This window comes from Parambassis ranga, chromosome 1 (genome assembly GCF_900634625.1).
Source record: "Parambassis ranga chromosome 1, fParRan2.1, whole genome shotgun sequence".
In the NCBI taxonomy this organism is placed as follows: domain Eukaryota; kingdom Metazoa; phylum Chordata; class Actinopteri; family Ambassidae; genus Parambassis; species Parambassis ranga.
The window spans coordinates 16352047-16372396 of record NC_041022.1 but is presented as its reverse complement, the minus strand read 5'-3'; the positions used below and the strand labels follow the sequence as shown (position 1 = coordinate 16372396).

The 20350-nt window shown below is 39.7% G+C and overlaps 3 protein-coding genes and 1 non-coding gene across 5 annotated transcripts; 2 read left to right on the top strand and 2 right to left on the bottom strand.

Moving 5' to 3' along the window:
* The first annotated feature begins 1186 nt into the window (after positions 1–1186).
* On the top strand, positions 1187–3520 carry slc25a4 (solute carrier family 25 member 4). Its single transcript, XM_028403408.1, has 4 exons — positions 1187–1397; positions 2110–2596; positions 2682–2822; positions 2953–3520. Exons 1-4 carry the CDS (start codon positions 1287–1289, stop codon positions 3111–3113), a joined length of 900 nt encoding a protein of 299 aa, XP_028259209.1. The 5' UTR covers positions 1187–1286; the 3' UTR covers positions 3114–3520.
* A 430-nt stretch (positions 3521–3950) lies between these two features.
* On the bottom strand, positions 3951–10575 carry cfap97 (cilia and flagella associated protein 97). Of its 2 annotated transcripts, none has more exons than XM_028403394.1 (5): positions 10416–10575; positions 8986–9872; positions 8301–8581; positions 5044–5206; positions 3951–4369 (listed from the first exon to the last, which is right to left on the bottom strand). In XM_028403394.1, the coding sequence occupies exons 2-5, from the start codon at positions 9845–9847 to the stop codon at positions 4263–4265; spliced, it is 1413 nt and encodes a 470-aa protein (XP_028259195.1). In that variant the 5' UTR covers positions 9848–9872; positions 10416–10575; the 3' UTR covers positions 3951–4262. The 2 variants fall into 2 exon arrangements, with proteins under 2 accessions (XP_028259195.1, XP_028259185.1); XM_028403384.1 differs by having other exon boundaries at positions 3952–4372.
* A 1672-nt stretch (positions 10576–12247) lies between these two features.
* Positions 12248–15989, bottom strand: ufsp2 (ufm1-specific peptidase 2). The gene is made up of 12 exons (XM_028407898.1): positions 15876–15989; positions 15595–15676; positions 15190–15373; positions 14704–14770; positions 14115–14269; positions 13837–14029; positions 13564–13710; positions 13318–13482; positions 13101–13225; positions 12909–12985; positions 12566–12690; positions 12248–12470 (listed from the first exon to the last, which is right to left on the bottom strand). The coding sequence occupies exons 1-12, from the start codon at positions 15876–15878 to the stop codon at positions 12384–12386; spliced, it is 1410 nt and encodes a 469-aa protein (XP_028263699.1). The 5' UTR covers positions 15879–15989; the 3' UTR covers positions 12248–12383.
* On the top strand, positions 14541–14613 carry trnar-ccu (transfer RNA arginine (anticodon CCU)). The gene has a single exon. It is a non-coding gene; the product is annotated as a tRNA-Arg (tRNA).
* Positions 15990–20350: the final 4361 nt, after the last annotated feature.

Here is a 20350-nt window from a genome sequence, read left to right as displayed (position 1 = left end):
GTGCCACCCACTGTTTTGTCTGGACATAAAATAAAACTGAAGGTCAAGCACAGGGCTGCAGGTGGATGGAGGAGAAAGAGCACAACAGAGATGCCCCAACAGAAGCTAGATGACACTGAACTCTGGAAGCAGGTCTTTTTTTTATAAACAACACAATGCAAATCTTGATTCAGCTCATTCAATAAAAAAAACATAAAATTGAAACAACATATAAAAAGTACACTGTGAGTTACATAAACTGCGTTAACTGTTTTCTGTTATATAGCACCAATTGAATGAATTCTGTTAGAAATTTCAAACTTCATAAGTTTGCCTTTAAACTCACATTGTCAAAGAGCGCCATCATGTGGCCACAATTTTGTAGTTAGTCACTGTTTGTAAAGAACTCACTAATTTTGTTGCATTTTAATATATGCAATAAAAATGTTATAACACTCCACAAAATGTCTTATTGTCATGTTGCATGCAGCAGTTAGATGGTGAAGCAGTGACTTTCATGAATATATGAATGGAGTAATTTTGGAATCCGGTCACACTAGAAGGTTGTAGTACATTATGTTCAGGGACTCCTCAGTGGAACAAAATAAGCCTAGTTGGCAAGTTTACAAGTTTGGATCAAGTTGCATTTTAACATCAGCCAAAAGAAGGTTTCCAGCACAGATCTAAACAGAACAAAACTCCCTTTTTACAATGGTTTTACTTATTTTTAAATAACCTTGAAGCATAGCTGATTCTTTATGAAATAAAAAAGGGTCTCTTCCATTTTTTTCTTGTTTGTGTTTCACAAATGTGCAACAAAACATCAGAAAAGTGTAAACTAAAAAAGAGATAGATAGATAGATAGATGTGGAAAGCATAATACACCTAAATGTTTGAAATGTTCTTTGCTCTGAAAGTCTCAAATGTGTGTTAAATTAGAATGACAGGGTTGTTTACCAGCAGGACTTGAAACAAAAGACTTCTCTGCCATAAGGATTAGACAAATCTGAGTTTGAATAATTATCAAATTACACAGATTGTGTCCTTTAAACGTCCCTGGTTTGGCAGCCGCTGACTGCTCAAACATGGCGCACGAGTTGAACTATAACCTCGGAAATTTATTCAGCCTCGTTTATCTGTTCGACAAACAGCTTATCCATCACGCAAAATTCTCGCGATAAATGCCCCGCATATATTAGGAGCGATGGGGGTGCCTCGTCCACTCGGAGGGGCGTAGGGTTTCCTTGAGGACCTTGGTGACATTTGGAACAGTTAGGGTCTCAAATCTGCAGCAGAAGCATCCAACCATGTCGGACGCGGTGGTTAGTTTCATGAAGGACTTTTTGGCCGGTGGCATTGCCGCTGCCATCTCCAAAACAGCTGTTGCTCCCATTGAGAGAGTCAAGTTGTTGCTGCAGGTAAAATAATTGAAGCAAATTGTGCCAGTAGCATGGTCGCGCATGGTTACCGCTCTGTGCGTAAAGCGTGCGTAATTGTGGGTTTATTGATAAACCAAACACTGAAATGTCAGTCTGGAGCTGTTTTAATTAAGGAAAAGACCACATTTACGCTGGATGGGCACATGTGGTCTTAGCTGCAATGCCAAGGGGCACGTGAGAGGTCCTACGTCAGTGTGTAGATGGAATTACGCACAGGGCAGCGATGAATAGAAGCTGTGACAGCAATGGTGACAAATTCTCCAGATGTGCTTCCATAAAACTCCAGTTATAATTGTTAATGATGTTATGTGTAGGTTTAGTAAGTTTATTACTACTGCGCTGTAGCTGATGGCCACAGTAGTTTTTAGTGAAAGTGAAATGCTAAATTTAACATGAAGTATGTAATCTAATACACACTAGAATCTCAAGTAACAGAAGCGTGCCTGCAACTGCTGGGCCTCAAACTTCATAATGCTTGTTCTGAGATCATTAAACATTGAATAAGATCATATAATGGCCACAGAGATACTAAAGTAGAGAAATATAAAATAATAAAATAATAATAAATAATAAATAAAATGTCAGATTTTGGTCTGGGCAGGACATTATTGTTTTCACAGATTCACCAAAATGTTTGGGAAGCTTTGAATGCTTGTCTCATTTACAGATCTTATTTTCCCTGTCTTTGCAGGTCCAGCATGCCAGCAAACAGATCACTGTAGAGACACAGTACAAAGGAATCATGGACTGTGTAGTTAGAATCCCAAAGGAACAGGGCTTCATTTCCTTTTGGAGAGGCAACCTGGCCAACGTCATTCGTTACTTCCCAACCCAAGCCCTGAACTTCGCCTTCAAAGACAAGTACAAGAAGATCTTCCTTGGTGGCGTGGATCAAAAAACACAGTTCTGGCGTTACTTTGCTGGTAATCTGGCATCTGGCGGTGCTGCTGGTGCGACTTCCCTTTGCTTCGTCTATCCTCTCGACTTTGCCAGAACAAGACTGGCTGCTGATATTGGCAAGGGCAACGCCGAGAGAGAGTTCACCGGTCTTGGTAACTGTATCGCCAAGATCTTCAAAACCGATGGCCTCAAGGGTCTTTACCTCGGGTTCAACGTGTCAGTGCAGGGTATTATCATCTACAGAGCGGCCTATTTTGGATGCTTCGACACAGCTAAAGGTGTGCACACCTTTTAACATATAATCCCACTACACATGGGCAATTTACTGTCACTGGCTGGTAACGTAGCCCTTTCTTCCAACAGGTATGCTGCCAGATCCCAAGAACACACACATCATCGTCAGCTGGATGATCGCTCAGACTGTCACCGCTGTAGCTGGTCTTATCTCATACCCCTTTGACACTGTCAGACGTCGCATGATGATGCAGTCTGGACGCAAAGGAGGTGAGCATCACTCATGCTTTTAGTATGCTTATAAAGTGATATAATTCACTTGTCGGGTAGATTTGTGCATTTTACATGTGCATGTATGTATGAGCATTCTGCATCACTCTCCATGTCTCTTTCTCCAAAGCTGACATCATGTACAAAGGCACAATCGACTGCTGGTCAAAGATCCTCAAGGATGAGGGATCAAGAGCCTTCTTTAAGGGTGCCTGGTCCAATGTGATCAGAGGCATGGGCGGTGCCTTCGTGTTGGTGCTGTACGACGAGATCAAGAAGATTACATACTAAACCTTGTTGCAAGCGCCCCAAGGAAACCCTTTACTTTGTTTAAGTCTTATTTCTTGTGATACAGTGGTAACAGCTTGGTGAATTACAAAGAGGGCACGCAGCCTGTCACTCATCTGCGTCAGCCCGGGGAAGGTGGGTACTTGACCCGGGTTTCTGTGCCCCCCCAGAAATGTGTATATATCCCATCTACGACATGCCAAATGGCACTCTTTCTGTGTGACAAAGTCAAGCTGGTGGACATGTTGTGATAACATAGAGGATGATGTCACTTCAGGCCACCAGCTCCTCATGTTAGTCAGATTGTAAAGCAGTTGCTGAGGCCCATGTGTTATGTTGTGACCACTCTGACCCTTGTATCCCAACTTATACCTTATTTTATTAAGAATAAAGGTTTTATTAGTCAATCAGTTCAGTCTTTTGGAGCATGCACCACTGTAATGGAAACAACCAATCTTTGTTGTTATGCCAGCAGGTTTGCCAAAGAAAGGAGATCTAACGGCCCTGTTCAAGTGGCTCCAACAGTGTGACGGTGGAGCAGCACACACAATACAAAGACCTCGTGGCATTATTTACACCAGAGCTTTTTTTCTACTGTCTTCTCTCAGAAGGAAGCCTATAAAACACTGAAAGACTTCACCACCACAGAAATACAGAATGGTTTTATACACAACCACAGTGTTAAAAGAAAAGTCGTTGTCCGTTTTGCTTGTTAAATATCAATTTAATAGTTCTAATTTGTCATACTTCATATAAAATGTGGAAGAAAGCAAACAAAAACAATTTCACAATCAACATTTGATGCAAATAATAAACAATGAATTTGTTTTTTCAGCACAGCTTTTGTAAAATAGGCAAATATTTCCTGCAAAAATACAACAATCTAGCTCACTGTTGACAAAGACTTACTGCCATGTTCATAGTATTGTGTAAGTAAGAAGCAACAGATTTCAGACCATCTGTTTTATTTAAGCATCAAAGAGCAGAAAAAAGTGCATATTCATTTTTAGGGAAAAGCATGACATCATGCTGCTGGAGAGTCGATAAGTCAAAGAGATGATGTGAAAAAGATCCTTTGAGCTTTGTACCTTTTTATCCTTGAAGGGCGGACGCCAACTCACATCAACAAAGGAAAGCAGCCCGTTGTTAAAATCAGCACCACGCTGGTCGGCCTGCACTCAGTTTTTTTGACCTGGGTGTGGGTGTGTTACTGGAGTCAGTGGTGGTGAATGCGGCTCTAGAGCTTACAGGCCTGGAAACTGCTGGTATGAACAACAGAACACCACAATATCAATAAAACAATATACAGTGATGTGTTGAATAATTACAACCAGAAAACACACACATTTTATCTGTGTTTACAGACAGTAACTTACCTAGCATCTTGAACTGTGCTATCAATATATTATTTCAACTATTACTCTTAAACTAAGTATCAACAAAACAAGATAAGAGCAGAAACAGTGGGTCAGTTACTGATCTGTAAATTAATAGATGATTCTACAGTGTTCACAGCTGCTCTATGAGTTGTGAATTTCTTCTCTACATTAATTAAGTCTCTGCAGCCATCTGGAGGCAGCAGGTCAGATGTGTGACAAATCTGCAGCCTTTAATTTGAGAGGAGTGTTAGAGTGCAGTGCAACATGGTGATCCTCCTTGTGCACCTAAATTAATCAAGAAGTACAACACCAGGCCTCTCCAAAAGCAGCTACACACAAACACTCCTGCTGATATCGACCCATGCTTGGGGAATCCAAACACTTGAAGGTTCACAGGTGTGTTTATGCTGCACAGTTACCTCATAAATGGATTTGTTTTTAAATGATAATCCACATCACTTGGTTTAATTGGAAAAAACCTACTGGATATAAATGATCAAATTGTTAAAAAACATGTAATTATTTGAACACACTAGCGGGTTAAAAATATCTACCTGAGGATGCCCTGCTGCTAGATCTTTCTTTTTTTGTGGTGGTTCTACAGACTGGATATGAAGAAGCTCCAAGGTACCCGAGCTGGCGCTGGTGGTCTGCTAGTTGCTCTGAGCGCCTCAGGCCAGGTGTGGGCTTGACAGACTCTAATCTCTTTATGAAAGCCTAGGAGAAACACAAAAACCATTACTCTTAACTGTAATGTACAATCCAGGAGCTTATTAATCATCAGGTGGGAGCAACAGCCAATATTTTGGTCCTTCTGGTGTATCCACAGGATATCAGATGTTGGTTATCTGGGTTAACTATGATGCCATTGATGTCAGCAACCATTTACAAGACTAAAATGTTGTTGTATATTATAATAATGATCCAGTGTAATACCTTATGTTTTAGTGTTAATTACATTTAAAGTAACTTTACTCAGTTAAATCAATCGGTGACTTTATGGAGGTTACGTTGTTAAGTGTTATCAAATGTTTTGGAGGACAGTGCTGTAGACCTGCACTTTACAAGTATAGTTTTTTTCTGAGATTCTTTATTCCCTCTATCTATCAACACCTCAACATAACTGTTTTGTAAGGATACGAGAATTTGGATTGCATTAATTTTTTCTTCTGGGACAATGACTGACATAACGGTATAGTAGTTTTTTTTTTTTTTTTAAGAGGTTTGATTTAAATAAAAATCTGTTTCACACAGAAAAAGCAGTCTTCATTCTGTAAATTTCAATTAAATAATCAAAGCATTCGAACAAAACAGCATGAAGCAATAAGCACTTCCACATGCACAAGACTCTGAACAAATCCCTCAGTAAGCAAAAGCTCAATGTGAAGCACTGCAACTAGCAAAAAGATCAAGCGTCAAGAGACTGTCCCACTAAAGTTCATAAGTCCTGCAGAGGTCATAAAAAGGCATTATGGGCTTCCAGTTGCAGTCAGACCTGTCACCTGCTGCATCTCCCATGTATGCATTATTAAAATATCTTCAGGAAAAACCTAGTTTCTGTATTTATTTCACTTCTTTGAAAGAAGAGTAACTGATAAATGTAATTCACCAATCTACAATGTACATTGAACTTGTTCTACTTGTGCAGGAGAAATGCTGTGTCTTGCACGGGTTATGTGTGGGGAGGATACACTGATCACACGGCAGATTCAATTACTACTTCCTAAGAATAGAGAAGGCGAAAAGCAGCACTGACGCAGAAAGATGGATTCTAGGGAGAGAACAGTCTGTCCTTAACAAATGACTGAAGTAAAGTTGTCGATTACAAAAACAAAAAATCTTGAGGTGTTAGACCTCTAAACAATAACAATGACAACCATATTAACTTAAAGACAATAATGCAGGTTTTCAAATGGCAATAGTAACACTTCACTGGCAGCCAATATCTAATAAAATTGTAATTGTTCTAATTTAACACATACATTGACCTTTTAGGTGATAAGGTGGAGTTTATATATATGGAGCGAAAGACTAAAGCATGAGCCTGAACTGTCTCATAATGTCACTCTGTGGGACTGCTGCAAGCTCCCCACCTGCTGCCATCTGTCCAAGTTCATCCGTGTCTGTTTTCAGAGGAGGCGCTCTCAGACTGACACAACCTAAACCCAACTAATCATTAAGTATCACTCAAGTAATCTTAAATAAACAAACACTTTAGGAATTTAGGAAGTAAGTGTCCATAAAAATAGATCGAAAATTCAATAGGTTTTAGTTTATCGGTGCAATATTAATCAGTTGTATCATTACAAAGAACACATCACTGTAAATCTTATTTATTTAATTAATCTTATTTTTCCCCTCACTAATGTACACACAGCATCACATATTGACAGAAAAACACAGAATTGTTGACATTTTTGCAAAAAAGTGAAATATGACATGGTCCTAAGTATCAGAGCCTTTGCTGTGACACTCGTATATTGAACTCAGGTGCGTCCATTTCTTCTGATCGTCCTTCAGATGGTTCTACACCTTCATTTGAGTCCAGCTGTGTTTGATGATACTGATTGGACTTGATTAGGTAAGACACACGCCTGTCTATATAAGACCTTACAGCTCACAGTGCATGTTAGAGCAAATGAGGATCATGAGGTCAAAGGAACTGCCTGAGGAGCTCAGAGACAAAACTGTGGCAAAGCACAGATCTGGCCAAAGTACTACTGCACTTAAGGTTCCTAAGAGCACAGTGGCCTCCATAATCCTTAAATGGAAGAGAATGGGATGACCAGAACCCTTCCTAGAGCTGGCTGTAAGGCCAAACTGAGCCGAACTGATGGGGGGGAAGAGCCTTGGTGAGTGAGGTGAAGAGGAACCCAAAGATCACTGTGGCTGAGCTCCAGAGATGCAGTCAGGAGATGGGAGAAAGCTGTAGAAAGTCAACCATCCCTGCAGCCCTCCACCAGTCGGGGCTTTATGGCAGAGTGAAAGCCTGCATTGAGTTTGCTAAAAATGACTGCATCTCTGGAGAGACCTAAAAATGGCTGTCCACGTTTACCATCCAACCTGGGGAGAATCTGCAAAAAGGAATGGCAGAGGATCCCCAAATCCAGGTGTGAAAAACTTGTTGCATCTTTCCCAAAAAGACTAATGACTGTATTAGATCAAAAGGATGCTTCTACTAAATTTTACCAAATGGCTGCAATATAACAAAGAGTGAAAAGTTTAAGGGGGTCTGAATACTTTCTGTACCACTGTATGTACTTGTACAGACTTGTATACAACACTGTATATTATTTTTAACAAATGCTTATTTTTAATTTAAATACCTGAAACAACAGATGTGTAGAAACCTGTCCTATAGTCTGATGAATCAAAACTAAAAATCATGGATGCTGCATTCTCTAGACTAAAGAGGAGAGGGACCATCTGACTCAGTATCAACACACAGATCAAATTCTATCTGGGATGGTATGCAGAGATATTAGTGTACAGGTGAATCTATAATTTGCTTTTGCATCTGAGAAGGCACCATTAAGAATAATATACACAGGATTTGGAGCAATATAATGCTGACATCCAGGGATGTTTCCGGGGAAGGCATTGCCTATTTTGGCCAGACAATTCTAAAGTGTTAAATTATAAAATAAACAAATAAGACAAAGAACACCCCAAACTGTTGAACAGCTAAAAAAAAATCCAACAGTATAGCAAGCAATACCTTTTTTTGAAGAACGAACAAAAAGTGTAAAAATTAAGTAAACAGACAGAAATAGAGCATATTAAGTATTGAGTTTAGACTCGACACACTCACCAAGTTGTCCCGCTCAATACGTTGCTGTTCTCGCTGTCTGTTGAGTGCACTGTGAGACAGTCGATTCAGAGGGCAGTTACTGGCCGAGTGGGTTTTCTTCCCTGCCACACTTCCTGGCCTGGGCCCTGGAGAAAGTCGTGACAGCTCTCGAAGTAGTCGCTGATTCTCTCGATCAATGCGCTGAACCTCGTCATTGGTGAACGAGAAGTTCTTCCTGTTTCTCCCTCCGTGACAGTGGAAGACCATTTTACTGCCAAGCTGACTTTCTAGACTGAGAGAAACTGAAAAGCAAAAAAAGAGACGAGGTATCACAATCTGGTTTTAAACACAGCTACAGTGTTCGGTTTACAGCTGAATTTTTGTGCAATATTACATTTTTCAGCCCATTCTAGATTAAGATGAAATCCTAATCCAGTTGTTGTTTTTTTATTTTTCTCTGAAGAGTTTTTAGAGTAATATTATGATAGCTCATTCTATTTTTATTTTTGCACATTATATAATGGTTACATTTGGATTTAAAGGATACAGTATTGAGTGATTTCACAAAACTCATATGTTCATGGTTGATTTTTTTTCTGCATGAGCTGAATATATTGTACAATCTTAAGTTGGGAATCGGATAGTATGATGTTGTTAGAAGACAGTCAGCAAGGCAAACATGACTAAACAGTTAAACCTTACTTACCCTCATCCATGTCCTGATCTGAATCCTCATCTTGCTGCGTGCTGATCAGCCCACTGGAGGGCACACTATCCTCCTCTTGCTGCTGCTGCTCTTTATGGTTTCCCTCTTCAGACACTTTTGGCTTCAGGTCCAGGGATTGGAGAGGGGTGATGTCAGGAGAGGACAGGGGGCTCACATCGGTCACTGTATTTTCTGAATCCTCTGTATGGGTGTTAGGCAAATCCTGAGTTCCTGCTGAGCCTATCCTGGTCCTTCTTACTCCGGGATATAGAGAAGACTTATTGGGTTTGAGGAGTATAGGTGACTCCAAGCTGCTGCTCCGGCTGCAATAGGAGCTCTCCGAGTCTGCATCTGTGCTGGTCTCAGTGGAAGATGGACTTTGTGTGTGTCGATTTCTTTCCAGTTTTTTAGAACACTGTTTATTTCTCTTTTTTGAGCTGGCTGATAATTCTTCCTCACTTTCCTTTGGACTCTGGTTGTTAGCATAGTCATCGTCCATCTCACTGGCCCCAGCCAACGAAGCAACGAAGGTTCCATTTGACCTTTTAGAGTCATCCTCACTGTCGCTGCTATCACTTATCACTTTACCTGATGTACAGGAATCAGACGACCTGCTGGACTCCCTGGACCTCCGTTTCCCCTCCACCTTCTTTAGATGTTTTATGGTCTTGTCAGTCCCTAGGGGCACCTGAGGTTTAATTTTTGCATCTTTTACCTGTAAGCTCTCATGAGCTGCTGGGCCCTTCTTTTCGTTTTCTGAACCTTTCACCACCTTCCTCCCACCATCTCCACTGGCATTATCACAATCACTGTCAAAAAACGCGTGATCCACTTCACCCTCGAGTTCGCTGGGGTTGAACATGGTCCTCTCAAACGCCACACAGACCCTGTAACGTAGTGTAAGCAGGCCACATTAGATCATAGCCAAATATTTTACTTTCTCTACACACGAAAAACAAAACAAAAGTTAGTCAACAAAAACCTGTAATTTAGTTATTCTGCATCAATTATCGAGATGCTACTGTTGTGTGCTATCACTTTTATACTTTTGCACTAGCTACACGCCTTACTACAGAACAGCAAAATGGATGCAGATGTTACAGTTTTTAACAGCCATTTAGAAACTTAAACACTACATGAAGAGAAACAAAGTATTTCACAACAACACTGAAATTATTCCGTCATTATGACATATGTTGCTAGCATTTCAATCCTCGCATTGTAGCCAGCTAACAGCGCAGAGCAGCTAAGTTGGCAGACAATAAAGACTCTTTTCATCGCAACGCTACTTAAAACTTACACAACATGAAAGCAAAGCATGATTTTACCATAAACGGCATATTTAGCAAGGCAGCAAACGAAGGAAGCTAACGTAGTACAAGCCTTCGTTTAGGTTAGCTAACTTACGCGACAAAGACGAGTAATCTTACCTGACGGAAAGAGTCTCACAAGCCGTGTGTAACGTTATAGTTACATTTACTGCTTCGGACTAAAATTATTCCGTTAAAAAAGCGAATAAATGAGCAACAAATCAGTTAGTTGGATACAGCTGGGATCTGTCAGGCTGTGCCTGGTTACTATGCAACGTCACTTCCTGGCACCGGGTACTCTGAGACCTCTGCAGTGATGACGAACTTCATCCGTTCAAAACAACCACAGCATCCCTAAAGGACCTATGAACACAGAATTACAGTAAACATCTAGCATATAGATGCTCAAAGATAACACGTGCCAGATTTAGACACTGTTTCTCACACCTGGATGGATTTTTTTGGATTGTTAGTTATTATACAACACACATCTAAATTAAACTAAATTACAGTAACTAAAATACAGAGATGCTGAAAATGCATTTGAAAGTCTAAATGAGAGAATAAAATTACTGGTTTTGTAAGTTCAGCAGTAATTTAAAGCCTCACAGCTCATTGGATAAATATTCAGACTCAATTGTGAGCACAGCATGAATGCGTATATCCCCAGATGTCAGGCATGAGTTTGTAAACGTTTGAGAGACAAATAGAGAGCTGCATGGTTTACTCACCACAGCAAACCCACGAACATATAGTTTGTGACAACATAATATATATATATATATATATATATATATATATATATAAACATGTTTTTTTATAGTATTCTGGGTGAGTTTGTATGCATCAGGACATATAATACATGGTTATCTGCTTGATGTGTATTTTTTGTATTAGTTAATAAATGTCTTCAGTGACAGAAACACTCAAATTGATAGAATTTGGCCACTAAGCCGCTATAAGCTGACATTCTGCCCTCAATTACAGAGATATAAAAGATTGATTTGTTCTTTCCTAGAATTTTAAACTACTTAAATGTATCAAGAACCAAAACCGACTAAAGAGCAGCAGGAAGGTCATTTAGTTGTTCAGTGGGGATCTATTATACCAAAGTAAGTACTCCCCTCTAGCGCATCTCCATTACCAAGAAAGGGGATTATGTGAAGGCGCGTCCCTTGAAATTACAATTTGTCACGGTTTTACTCTTTATAACATAGTTAGACCTTAAAGTGACAGACAGTGATGAAATGCCGACGTCTCTGGACAATAGCACTTAGGAGACTCTATGGTATGAACCTGTGTCTGGTCAATGTCATAGAATTTACATGCCAATGCTGGATGGTTGACATGACGATTGAATAGGGGGTCTTATATGCATACACAACTAACCCATGGATAAGAAATCATGAATAGGGCATGAAAACAGCTGCATGTGTGATAAAGCTGCTAAATGACCTATCAGTACAAGATGTTTAGATGAAATTTACATTTCTTTATCTGCTGGAGAGAGAACCATCTATTTGACTGTCACAGCTGAAGCTCAATTACAGGAAATTACTGTTTTTTTTGTTGTTGCCCAAAATAGCTGAATGATCAGTGCAGCGTATCAAGCTGCATCCTTCCAGATTAGGACCAATGGGCATCATTTCAATGTTTCCTAGAGCATAATAGAGGATAATAGTATAATGTCACTGTAATGTATTCACTAGTAAACCCATAAATTACAAAGTGCATATTTTCTCCACTTCTGCTGCAGGCCAGATATTTACTAATGAATACAAGACACTGGCACCGTGGATATTTAGTGCTGTGTTATATGACGGTCCTACCACCAATAATTATTGTTCATAAAAACATCAGAAAAATTTAAATCTAAATTTTCCAAACCCCTCTAGCATGCATATTAGCACCAACACTCTGTATTAGTACTCAAAATAAAATGTACACATTGAACATGTTTCACCACTCACTGTTGTATTAACCAATGCCATGGACAAAAGGTATATGCAAGAGAATAACTGATGTAGACTGAAGAGCTGATCAAAATGTATCATCATTTCTTAAGTTTAGTAATTTGGCTGTGAGAGCTCAGATGATCTTCGGCCTCTGAGGCAGACACAGATTATAATACGCAGTTTGATCCCAGAACTCAGGTCCTTTCCACCCACACCAGCCCTGAAAAGACAACATCCACACCAAGGTCAGCACTGCACATAAAAACCTGTTGTATGGTAGAACAGGCAGCTGCTGTAGATGCTTGCAGTAGTTACCTTGTCTGTGATAATCTGTAAATCCTCTGCTCCTGTGTAATGAGGGTCTAGGATGAGGTAGCGGATCTGGCCGGTGGTCTCACTCCACGCGACGCCCAGGATAGTGTGAGCTAAAACACCCCCGCCTGCAACACAGAGAACATTCTAGATTTACTCTTTCACCATAATCAATATGAAATGCAACTTGGATTAATAATAGTAATATTATTGACACTTTAGACACAAGATATCCTTTATCATTATTTTTTAAAAGGAGCATCACTAAAAATGCATATGGTGCTCTGGTCAATTCTGTTTAAATGTCTGTAAGGGGTTGACTTTAAAGTTTTAAACTTTAGCTTACCGATCATGATCGGGGTTCCTTCAGTAAGGAAGTGGTTGGCCAGTTCTCTGCCTTTACATGCCAACTCAGATCCCTGACTAAAGAACAGATGTATTAGGATGTTAGATTAATGTCAGATTAGGTCAAATCAGCCACATAAGTATACAGTGCTCAGTCACAGCATGCAGTGCGGCTGTTGGAATGTAATCACACCTCACAAACATGATCTTAGAAGTGATTCCAAGCAGCTGGTTCAGAACAGCCTGGACCTCTATGGATCCAATCCACTGACGTGAACCCACAAAGGACGCCTGCTTGTCTCCAACATCCACTAAAGCCTGGAAAACAACACAAACCAAACAGACATCTTAGTACACAGCTAAAATGCAGACTCTGTCGTATTGGGATCATATTTACAGAGAGCTGTGACCTGCTGGATCTCTTTGTGAGTGGGTACAGACCGCTCTACATATCCTTGCTGCTGAAACCAGGAGCAGATGGTCTGCAGGGAGCGATAAGCGCAGCCCCATCCATTGTCATCTACACGGTCCTGCATGTAGTGGTGATAGCTGTAGATCCCCTGGACTAAGTACAGCTTGAAAAAACACACATCCATGGTTAATTCCTTCATTTTCTATGTTTTAACAGAGGATAAAGACATTGTAACTAGTCATACCTTTCCATTGTCCAGTGTGGGATGTGTGAGGGTGATATGAGGGTTTCGGAGGTAGCCGTCTTTGTAGGGCTCATTGGGAAAGTGGTACGCATTGGCTCTTCTGAAGTAAGGCCGGTCATCTGGCAGCTCAAACTGCTGATGCAGCTCCTGCTCATGCAACAACAGCTTATGTAAAATGAGTCGTTTGAGCAATAAAACTGCAAACAGCTGCTTGCCTCATCATTAAGCTCATTAAATCCAGGATTTTAAAGATGTTCAGTTTGTGGTTCTTACTTTCCGCTGCGTCTCTAGTTGGCTGTCAGGAACTCCTGCTGGATAAACCACCGTCACTAGTCCTTTTGGGTCTGGAAGAAGAAAATGGAGCGGTTCAGGGACAAGCAGTGTTGTCTCCTTCATGTACTGCAACGTCACTTTCTCCATCTCAAGCAGCTGGTGAGTTAGTGCCTCCAGCAGACGCTCACAAGCACTGCAACGACACGGGAAAACATGATACATAGTGAGAAACAAGCTAGGGGAAGTATTAACGGTGTTAGGCTGATTTACAGACTTACTCTTTGACTGTGTCAGTGTTGCTAGTACAGACAACACAGTCTATGGGCAGAGTTGTAGACAGGAAGTGGGATTTTTGGATGATTTTGTTGAGGACTGGGGCTGAGAGAGGGCCCGGCTTTGTCACCTCCACCATCAGGCGAAGGTTTACGATGCTCTAAAGTGTGTATTTACATTTAAGCATAAGAACACACAAACACCACAAAAAATACCACATACACAAAAAACATTGCTTTACCTATTAGTTAATACACTAACCCACACACTTTCCCAAATGAACACTGTATCTACCAGACTAACAGTCATCAGTGTGACAACGATGTACACCATCACAAAGGGTCTCACACAAACACCACTGTCTGTGTCCATAGGGACAACGCACAATAGTGCCACACAGAGAAATAAAAAACGAAAACACATCCACAGCTGCCCCAGTGGCCTAATGGATAAGGCACTGGCCTCCTAAGCCAGGGATTGTGGGTTCGAGTCCCATCTGGGGTGTGTTTTATTTGCAAATTGGTGCTTGTGCTAAAAAGACAGACTGTACAGACTGTACAAAAAGCTAAAACATAAAAAAATTGTATGTCTTACCGCTGACACATTCTTTTTGCTTTTCTTTTTTGCAGATCTTTTGCCGATACTCTCCTGTTCATCTGTCCTGAAATACAGTGCATAAAAACTATGATTAAGAACTCAGGCCTAACAAGAAACTCATTTAAAATATTTTTTTTCCGAATATAAAACAGAATATAAAATAGACATAACCTAAAAAGGATTTACACAGAGACGATAAAACAAAGAAAACAATGCAGTTATGTAACAACACTCCCCAAAGCAAACTGATAAACAAATAAATAATAAATAAGTTCCAGAAGTGGTAGACCTCAGGTTTTCTAGGGGTCTGTGGCAGACATAAAAGTTGCTTAAGAGCTGGATGCCTCCTCTGCTTGTTCAGGGTTTGACAGAAAGAAACAAGTTCAGCATTTTATAAAACACCTGTTTTAGGGGAAATTGTTGAGAAGAAACGTTCTGCAGAAAATAAAGCTGAGGCCTTCATGTAAGAAACAGAGGACTTACTGTGTCCACTGCTGAAGATCTTCACACAGTGTGTTTGGGGATATTTCTTCAGGTGAGGCATGGACAGATTTGTTTGGCCAGATAAAAACAGGACCATCACAGAGTGCTAGAACACAGGACTCAGACTTCACCTGAGATCGGAGGGTCTCAAACTGTCTTGAGATGACCTTTTGCATCAGCAGTGCTGTAAAAACATGAAAACACTGTTACATATTATTACTATCTATAGAATATATATATAGGAATTACTGGATTAATAACTTTTAAGAGAGAGGCACAGCTAAGTACAGTGAAATCACAGAAGACACTCAATGCAAGCTACTTGATCTAATCTGCTTCTGATACCCAATTAAACCAAACAAAACAATTTATCTATAATAGAAAAGAAAACGTCCGTGACCGCACCGTCTGTACTGTCCAGCTGACATTTCAGCTCCAATGCTCCCTTGACACGAAACATGGTAGCCGTGTCACTGTCAACAACAACCTAGAAAACACAAAGCAGATCAGTGCTCAGTCAGAGACCAACATGTACTCGTTTGTAAACACTGTTTTGGGTTTTGACTATTTGCCAGTCAGGAAGTGAATACATCGCCGCTGTGAATGTCGCCACAGGCAGATTATCATACAAAGCAAAGCACGAAGACATCTGAACGTTTCGTTTAACTATTTGTTACTAAACCTACCATTGTGGAGTTGAATGTGGCACTATAATCACAAATTTATCTGCTGTTCTCAGGCACTGGAGGCTGACATGTCTGCTGTGGAGAATGGGCAACGTGTCTCTGGATACGGTTTCCTATTGGGCCAAAATGGCCCCGCCTACTCATGTTGTGTTCATAGACACTCGTAATTTTGGGTTATACTGTGGAGGTATACCTCGCCAGTGAAATAAATAAGCTACATATCCTATGCAGATAAACGACGTCAACTGAGAGTACTTAGCATGGACTACCTCTCCTGTCCTGACAATAAAGACCACGGTAGTCATCAAAAAGCCTTTGCGTACACTTCACTTCAAGAATACATAAGAAGAGAGCATTGGCTCTTCTCGTCTGTCATGGCTCTTCTAGTCTGATGCTGGTTCAGCTGACTGAATGAGGCATATTATATCTAATTATCCTAGCTTCAATGCTCATGTCACCCTTCTTATGCAACATCTGACAACATGCATCATATTATTCATCCATGTTTTTGTTATTTAGACTTTTTTTAAATTACTTTTCTAGAAATTTTCTAGATTTAAAAAATAAATAAATTTTATATTGATATTCTTAGAAAATTCTCAGTTAATTCTCAATTTATTACACAAGAAATCTGAAATGTGTCTCTTGGTGCATTGCTAGGTTGCCTCAGGGGTCATGTAGCATACATGCTAGGCCAAGCAGGCTGAGCAGACACGATTAGAGACATTTGTTGTTGTGTATGTACGAGTAAGAGCTTCTATTATGTGTAGCACAAGAAAAAAACATGAAGGCAGATGAATCAGATACACTGGATTTTCAGCTTTTTCTGTTTTTTTTTCTGTGAATGTAACTCTGACCTTTGTGGTTGTAATGTCACATGACAGGAAGCGGAGTTCAGGTCGGTGATGTTTTGTCCCAACAAAGCTTCTGGACAAAATCTTTAAGGGTTTGTTAGTATTAGCAGGAAAAGCAGCTGAAATGGTTTCCCTTATACAAACATCCACAATCAAATGTAGCAAACTGTCAGGAAAATGAATAAACACACTTAACAGGCATATACATTACTGGATTGTTGTTGTTATGAATATAAAGATAACATATAGCTGCACTGTGTAGCACTGTTATATAAGCACTGCTTTTTTCATTAATGAAAAAATAACATCTGTACTTAAAAGATCTACTGGACATCAGCACAGCTACAAGTAATAAAGGTGCATAAAAGTCACAATCAGCTCTAAAAATACCCACGAGTGCAGCCAAAATATGTACATGGATTGAGTCTGATGTCCTCTATTCTTTCTTATCCTGCAGACTCAAAACGCTGAGTTTGATTTGTGATGAGATTAGGTATCTCTGTCAACATCATAAACAGAGAATAGAGATCTCGGAGAGAGTGTATACAGTGAGCAGAATGTATGGCAGGCACTATGGAAACTCACATTGCAAGTGCACATTCATCACATGGCCACAAGCAAAGTTTATCTTTGGATTCTGTTGTCTGGGTGACAGATGTGACATGCTAATGAAAGAAGTGTACTTTGATTATATACAGTCATTGTAGCTGCCTGCTTTCGGGAATAAGTGTGCACAATGTTTGTTGTTTTTTAGTAATAAAATAAAATATTATACTTTATAGGTAATCAATTTAATTATCTTCAAATAAGATAGTATTAAACTTCAAGTTAAAATAAAAATCTGTCATCTGCATAACAAAAGGGCGAGTCTGTGCTTCACACAGCATGCTTGCTGTTGGTGTTCTGTGTTGAATAATAAGATCTCTTGCTGGGTAATTAACAGTAAAAACTGGAACAGGGCGCTCCATGTGAACAATGCAGACTCCACATCTTTTGCCTCTGGATATGAAATGACCTTAGCTTCACATCAATGGCCTGCTACTGAGGCATGAGGTCTGCACGCTGGTACCCAGCCATTCTCCACCGCTAATAGGTTCACCCTCAGACAACCTCTGAGAGAGAAGGAGAAGGAGAGAGCAGAGAAGAAACATTATGTCCACTTGATGTCCACAATGATGAAATTAAGAAAAGAAACTGGTAAACATGATTAGTGCATTATGAACAGCAGCAGGGAGGTAGCGTTATAGTCATGAAATGAATGTCTTTATACTAAATGCCTTCATTCAAGTCATAATTTTAAATTCAAACATTTTGTAGCTTAGATGAACGCTTGCTGATTTAACCTTGTAAGCTACCGGTACTCACTATTTGACTGCAGACCAGCCTGTTAGCATTGTTAGCACAGCAGCTGGCCTGATATAGGGATCAACCTGGGCTCTGTTCTGATTATGGTGTTTGCTCACTTATTTCTCTGCATCATCAGTGATATTAAAGCATCTGATAAATACATTTTAATCATTTTCTGCTTCCCAGAACAAATCAGTCCTGCCTGCTGTTTCCTGCTTTAGATGATGCTGCCTTCTCCTTCAGTTTGAACTGAGCTAAACTCTTCACCACTAAAGATTCCACACACTGAAACCAAGGCTACTATTACTACAACTACTAAGACTGATGTGTCCTGCAACTTGTCTCACCTTGTCGCAAATCAGGAGGTCCATGTTGTAGATAGTTTCTTTCAGTCCAGCTGGTGCTGTCTTCTCTGGGTCCTGGTGCCATGAAGCAACAACAGCTGTCACCTCAGCAGCAGCAGCAGCAGCAGCAGCAGCTGGGTCACTAAAAACCCTGAGGATAACCTGTAAGGTCTTCCTTAAGATGCCACCTTCCAATCGTATTTCAGGCCTGTAAGAAGAAAAACACATGAGCATGTTTGTTTTCGTTCATTTGGCAAAAATCTCAAGTGTGTCCATGAAGTGCTCCTTCATTCTTGTCCTTGGCCAGCATTTACAGGAAAAACGGATCAAAAAATGTGTTGTCAGCAAGCAGTTAGTCAGCATGAGACCTCCAAAAAGGGTTCATAACAGCAGTGACATCACTATCACTGTCAAAAATGGTGGAAATGAGCTTCTTCTTTTTGAAGAGGTAGTCGTTTGAGAGAGACAAACTGGTAAATAGGGTCTTTCAGAGTTTTTTTTACTTTTTTTTTACTAACCCTAAACACCAGAAAAAAGTAGAAACTCAAATGTTTGCCAATCAAATACAACTACAAGTCCCTTATCATTAATCAAGATTTACAATAAAAGAGTCACTCATAAAAAAACGTGAATTTTTTTTTTTAAAAGAACAGCTCAGACTGCTGTGGCCACCCTGTAGCCTCGTAAAAGATTTCTCTCTTTAATCTCTAACCCATAAACCCACAGTTTAGCAACATCCTTGGGCTTGTTGTTGAAAGACAGCCAACATAAGATTGGTGTTATATAATAGAGTTACTCTGCAAGAAAACTCCCATGTGACAATACTGTTCATTATTTAAACCCTCAAATTGATTTATAATGTTAGACAGTGGAATTGCTCTTTTCAGACCAAACAAGGACAACGTGCAGAGCTGCAGCCTCTCCATGGCCAATACAATCTATTTTTTTTGCCATGAAGTTTTATAAATGAAACAGACTCAAATAAAACATGTGATGCAATTAACCTGTATACTCTCTTGTGCTAATAATATATGTTTTAAGTCATATGTCTTTGTCAGCCGAAGATTTTAAAGCATGTTCCAGAAACAATCAGCCAATACAAGCTGGTAAAATATAAATATTTGATATAAAATAAGTATTCTTAGGACAGGCTGGCTTTTTGCAGAGCAAACAAATCAGCAAAATCCCGATGCTATGATTCATAATATACACCACACAAACACTAAGGCAAATTTAGCTACAGGAAATTTAGCTACAGGAAGCACATGAAACACATGAATGATGAGTTATTTTATGATGAGTTTTTAAGACTTATTAACAAACATGCACCTTTTAGAAAATTCAGAGTAAAAAGCCGTAAAATTCCCTGGTTTTCACCTGAAATTGGAAGTCTTCTTAAAGATAGGGATGCTGCTTGGTCCAGAGCTAGGAAAAGTAAATCCAAAGCTGACTGGCTAAGGTTTCGTCAGCTAAGAAATAAATGTACCTCTTTCATCAAAACAGCAAAATCCAACTTCTTTCTTTCTAAGACAACTAAAAGCTTGAATGACCCAAAAAAGTTCTGGAAAATCATTAAATCCACTTCGGATTTTGCTCCTGAAAATGAATTCCCTAACTTCTTGGTCAAAGATGGTAAAGCGGCATGATTTAAAATTACTATTAAAAGAAATTATTCATAAATTATTAGTGTTTATTAGCCAATTACCTGGACCTTTAACCACAATTATTTTTCATTTAAATGGATATACTTCAAACACTGTAGACTCCTGACAATTTAACTGCTTTGCATAGCCTACAAATAGCCTGATGCTGTGTTATCTGTTTATGACCTGTTGTTTATTGCTAATGGGCTGGTGTCTTTAACCCTAATCATTCCATCATAATCGGTGTGCTATGTATGTGCGTTTGTGGTCGGGGCATTCTGCAATCT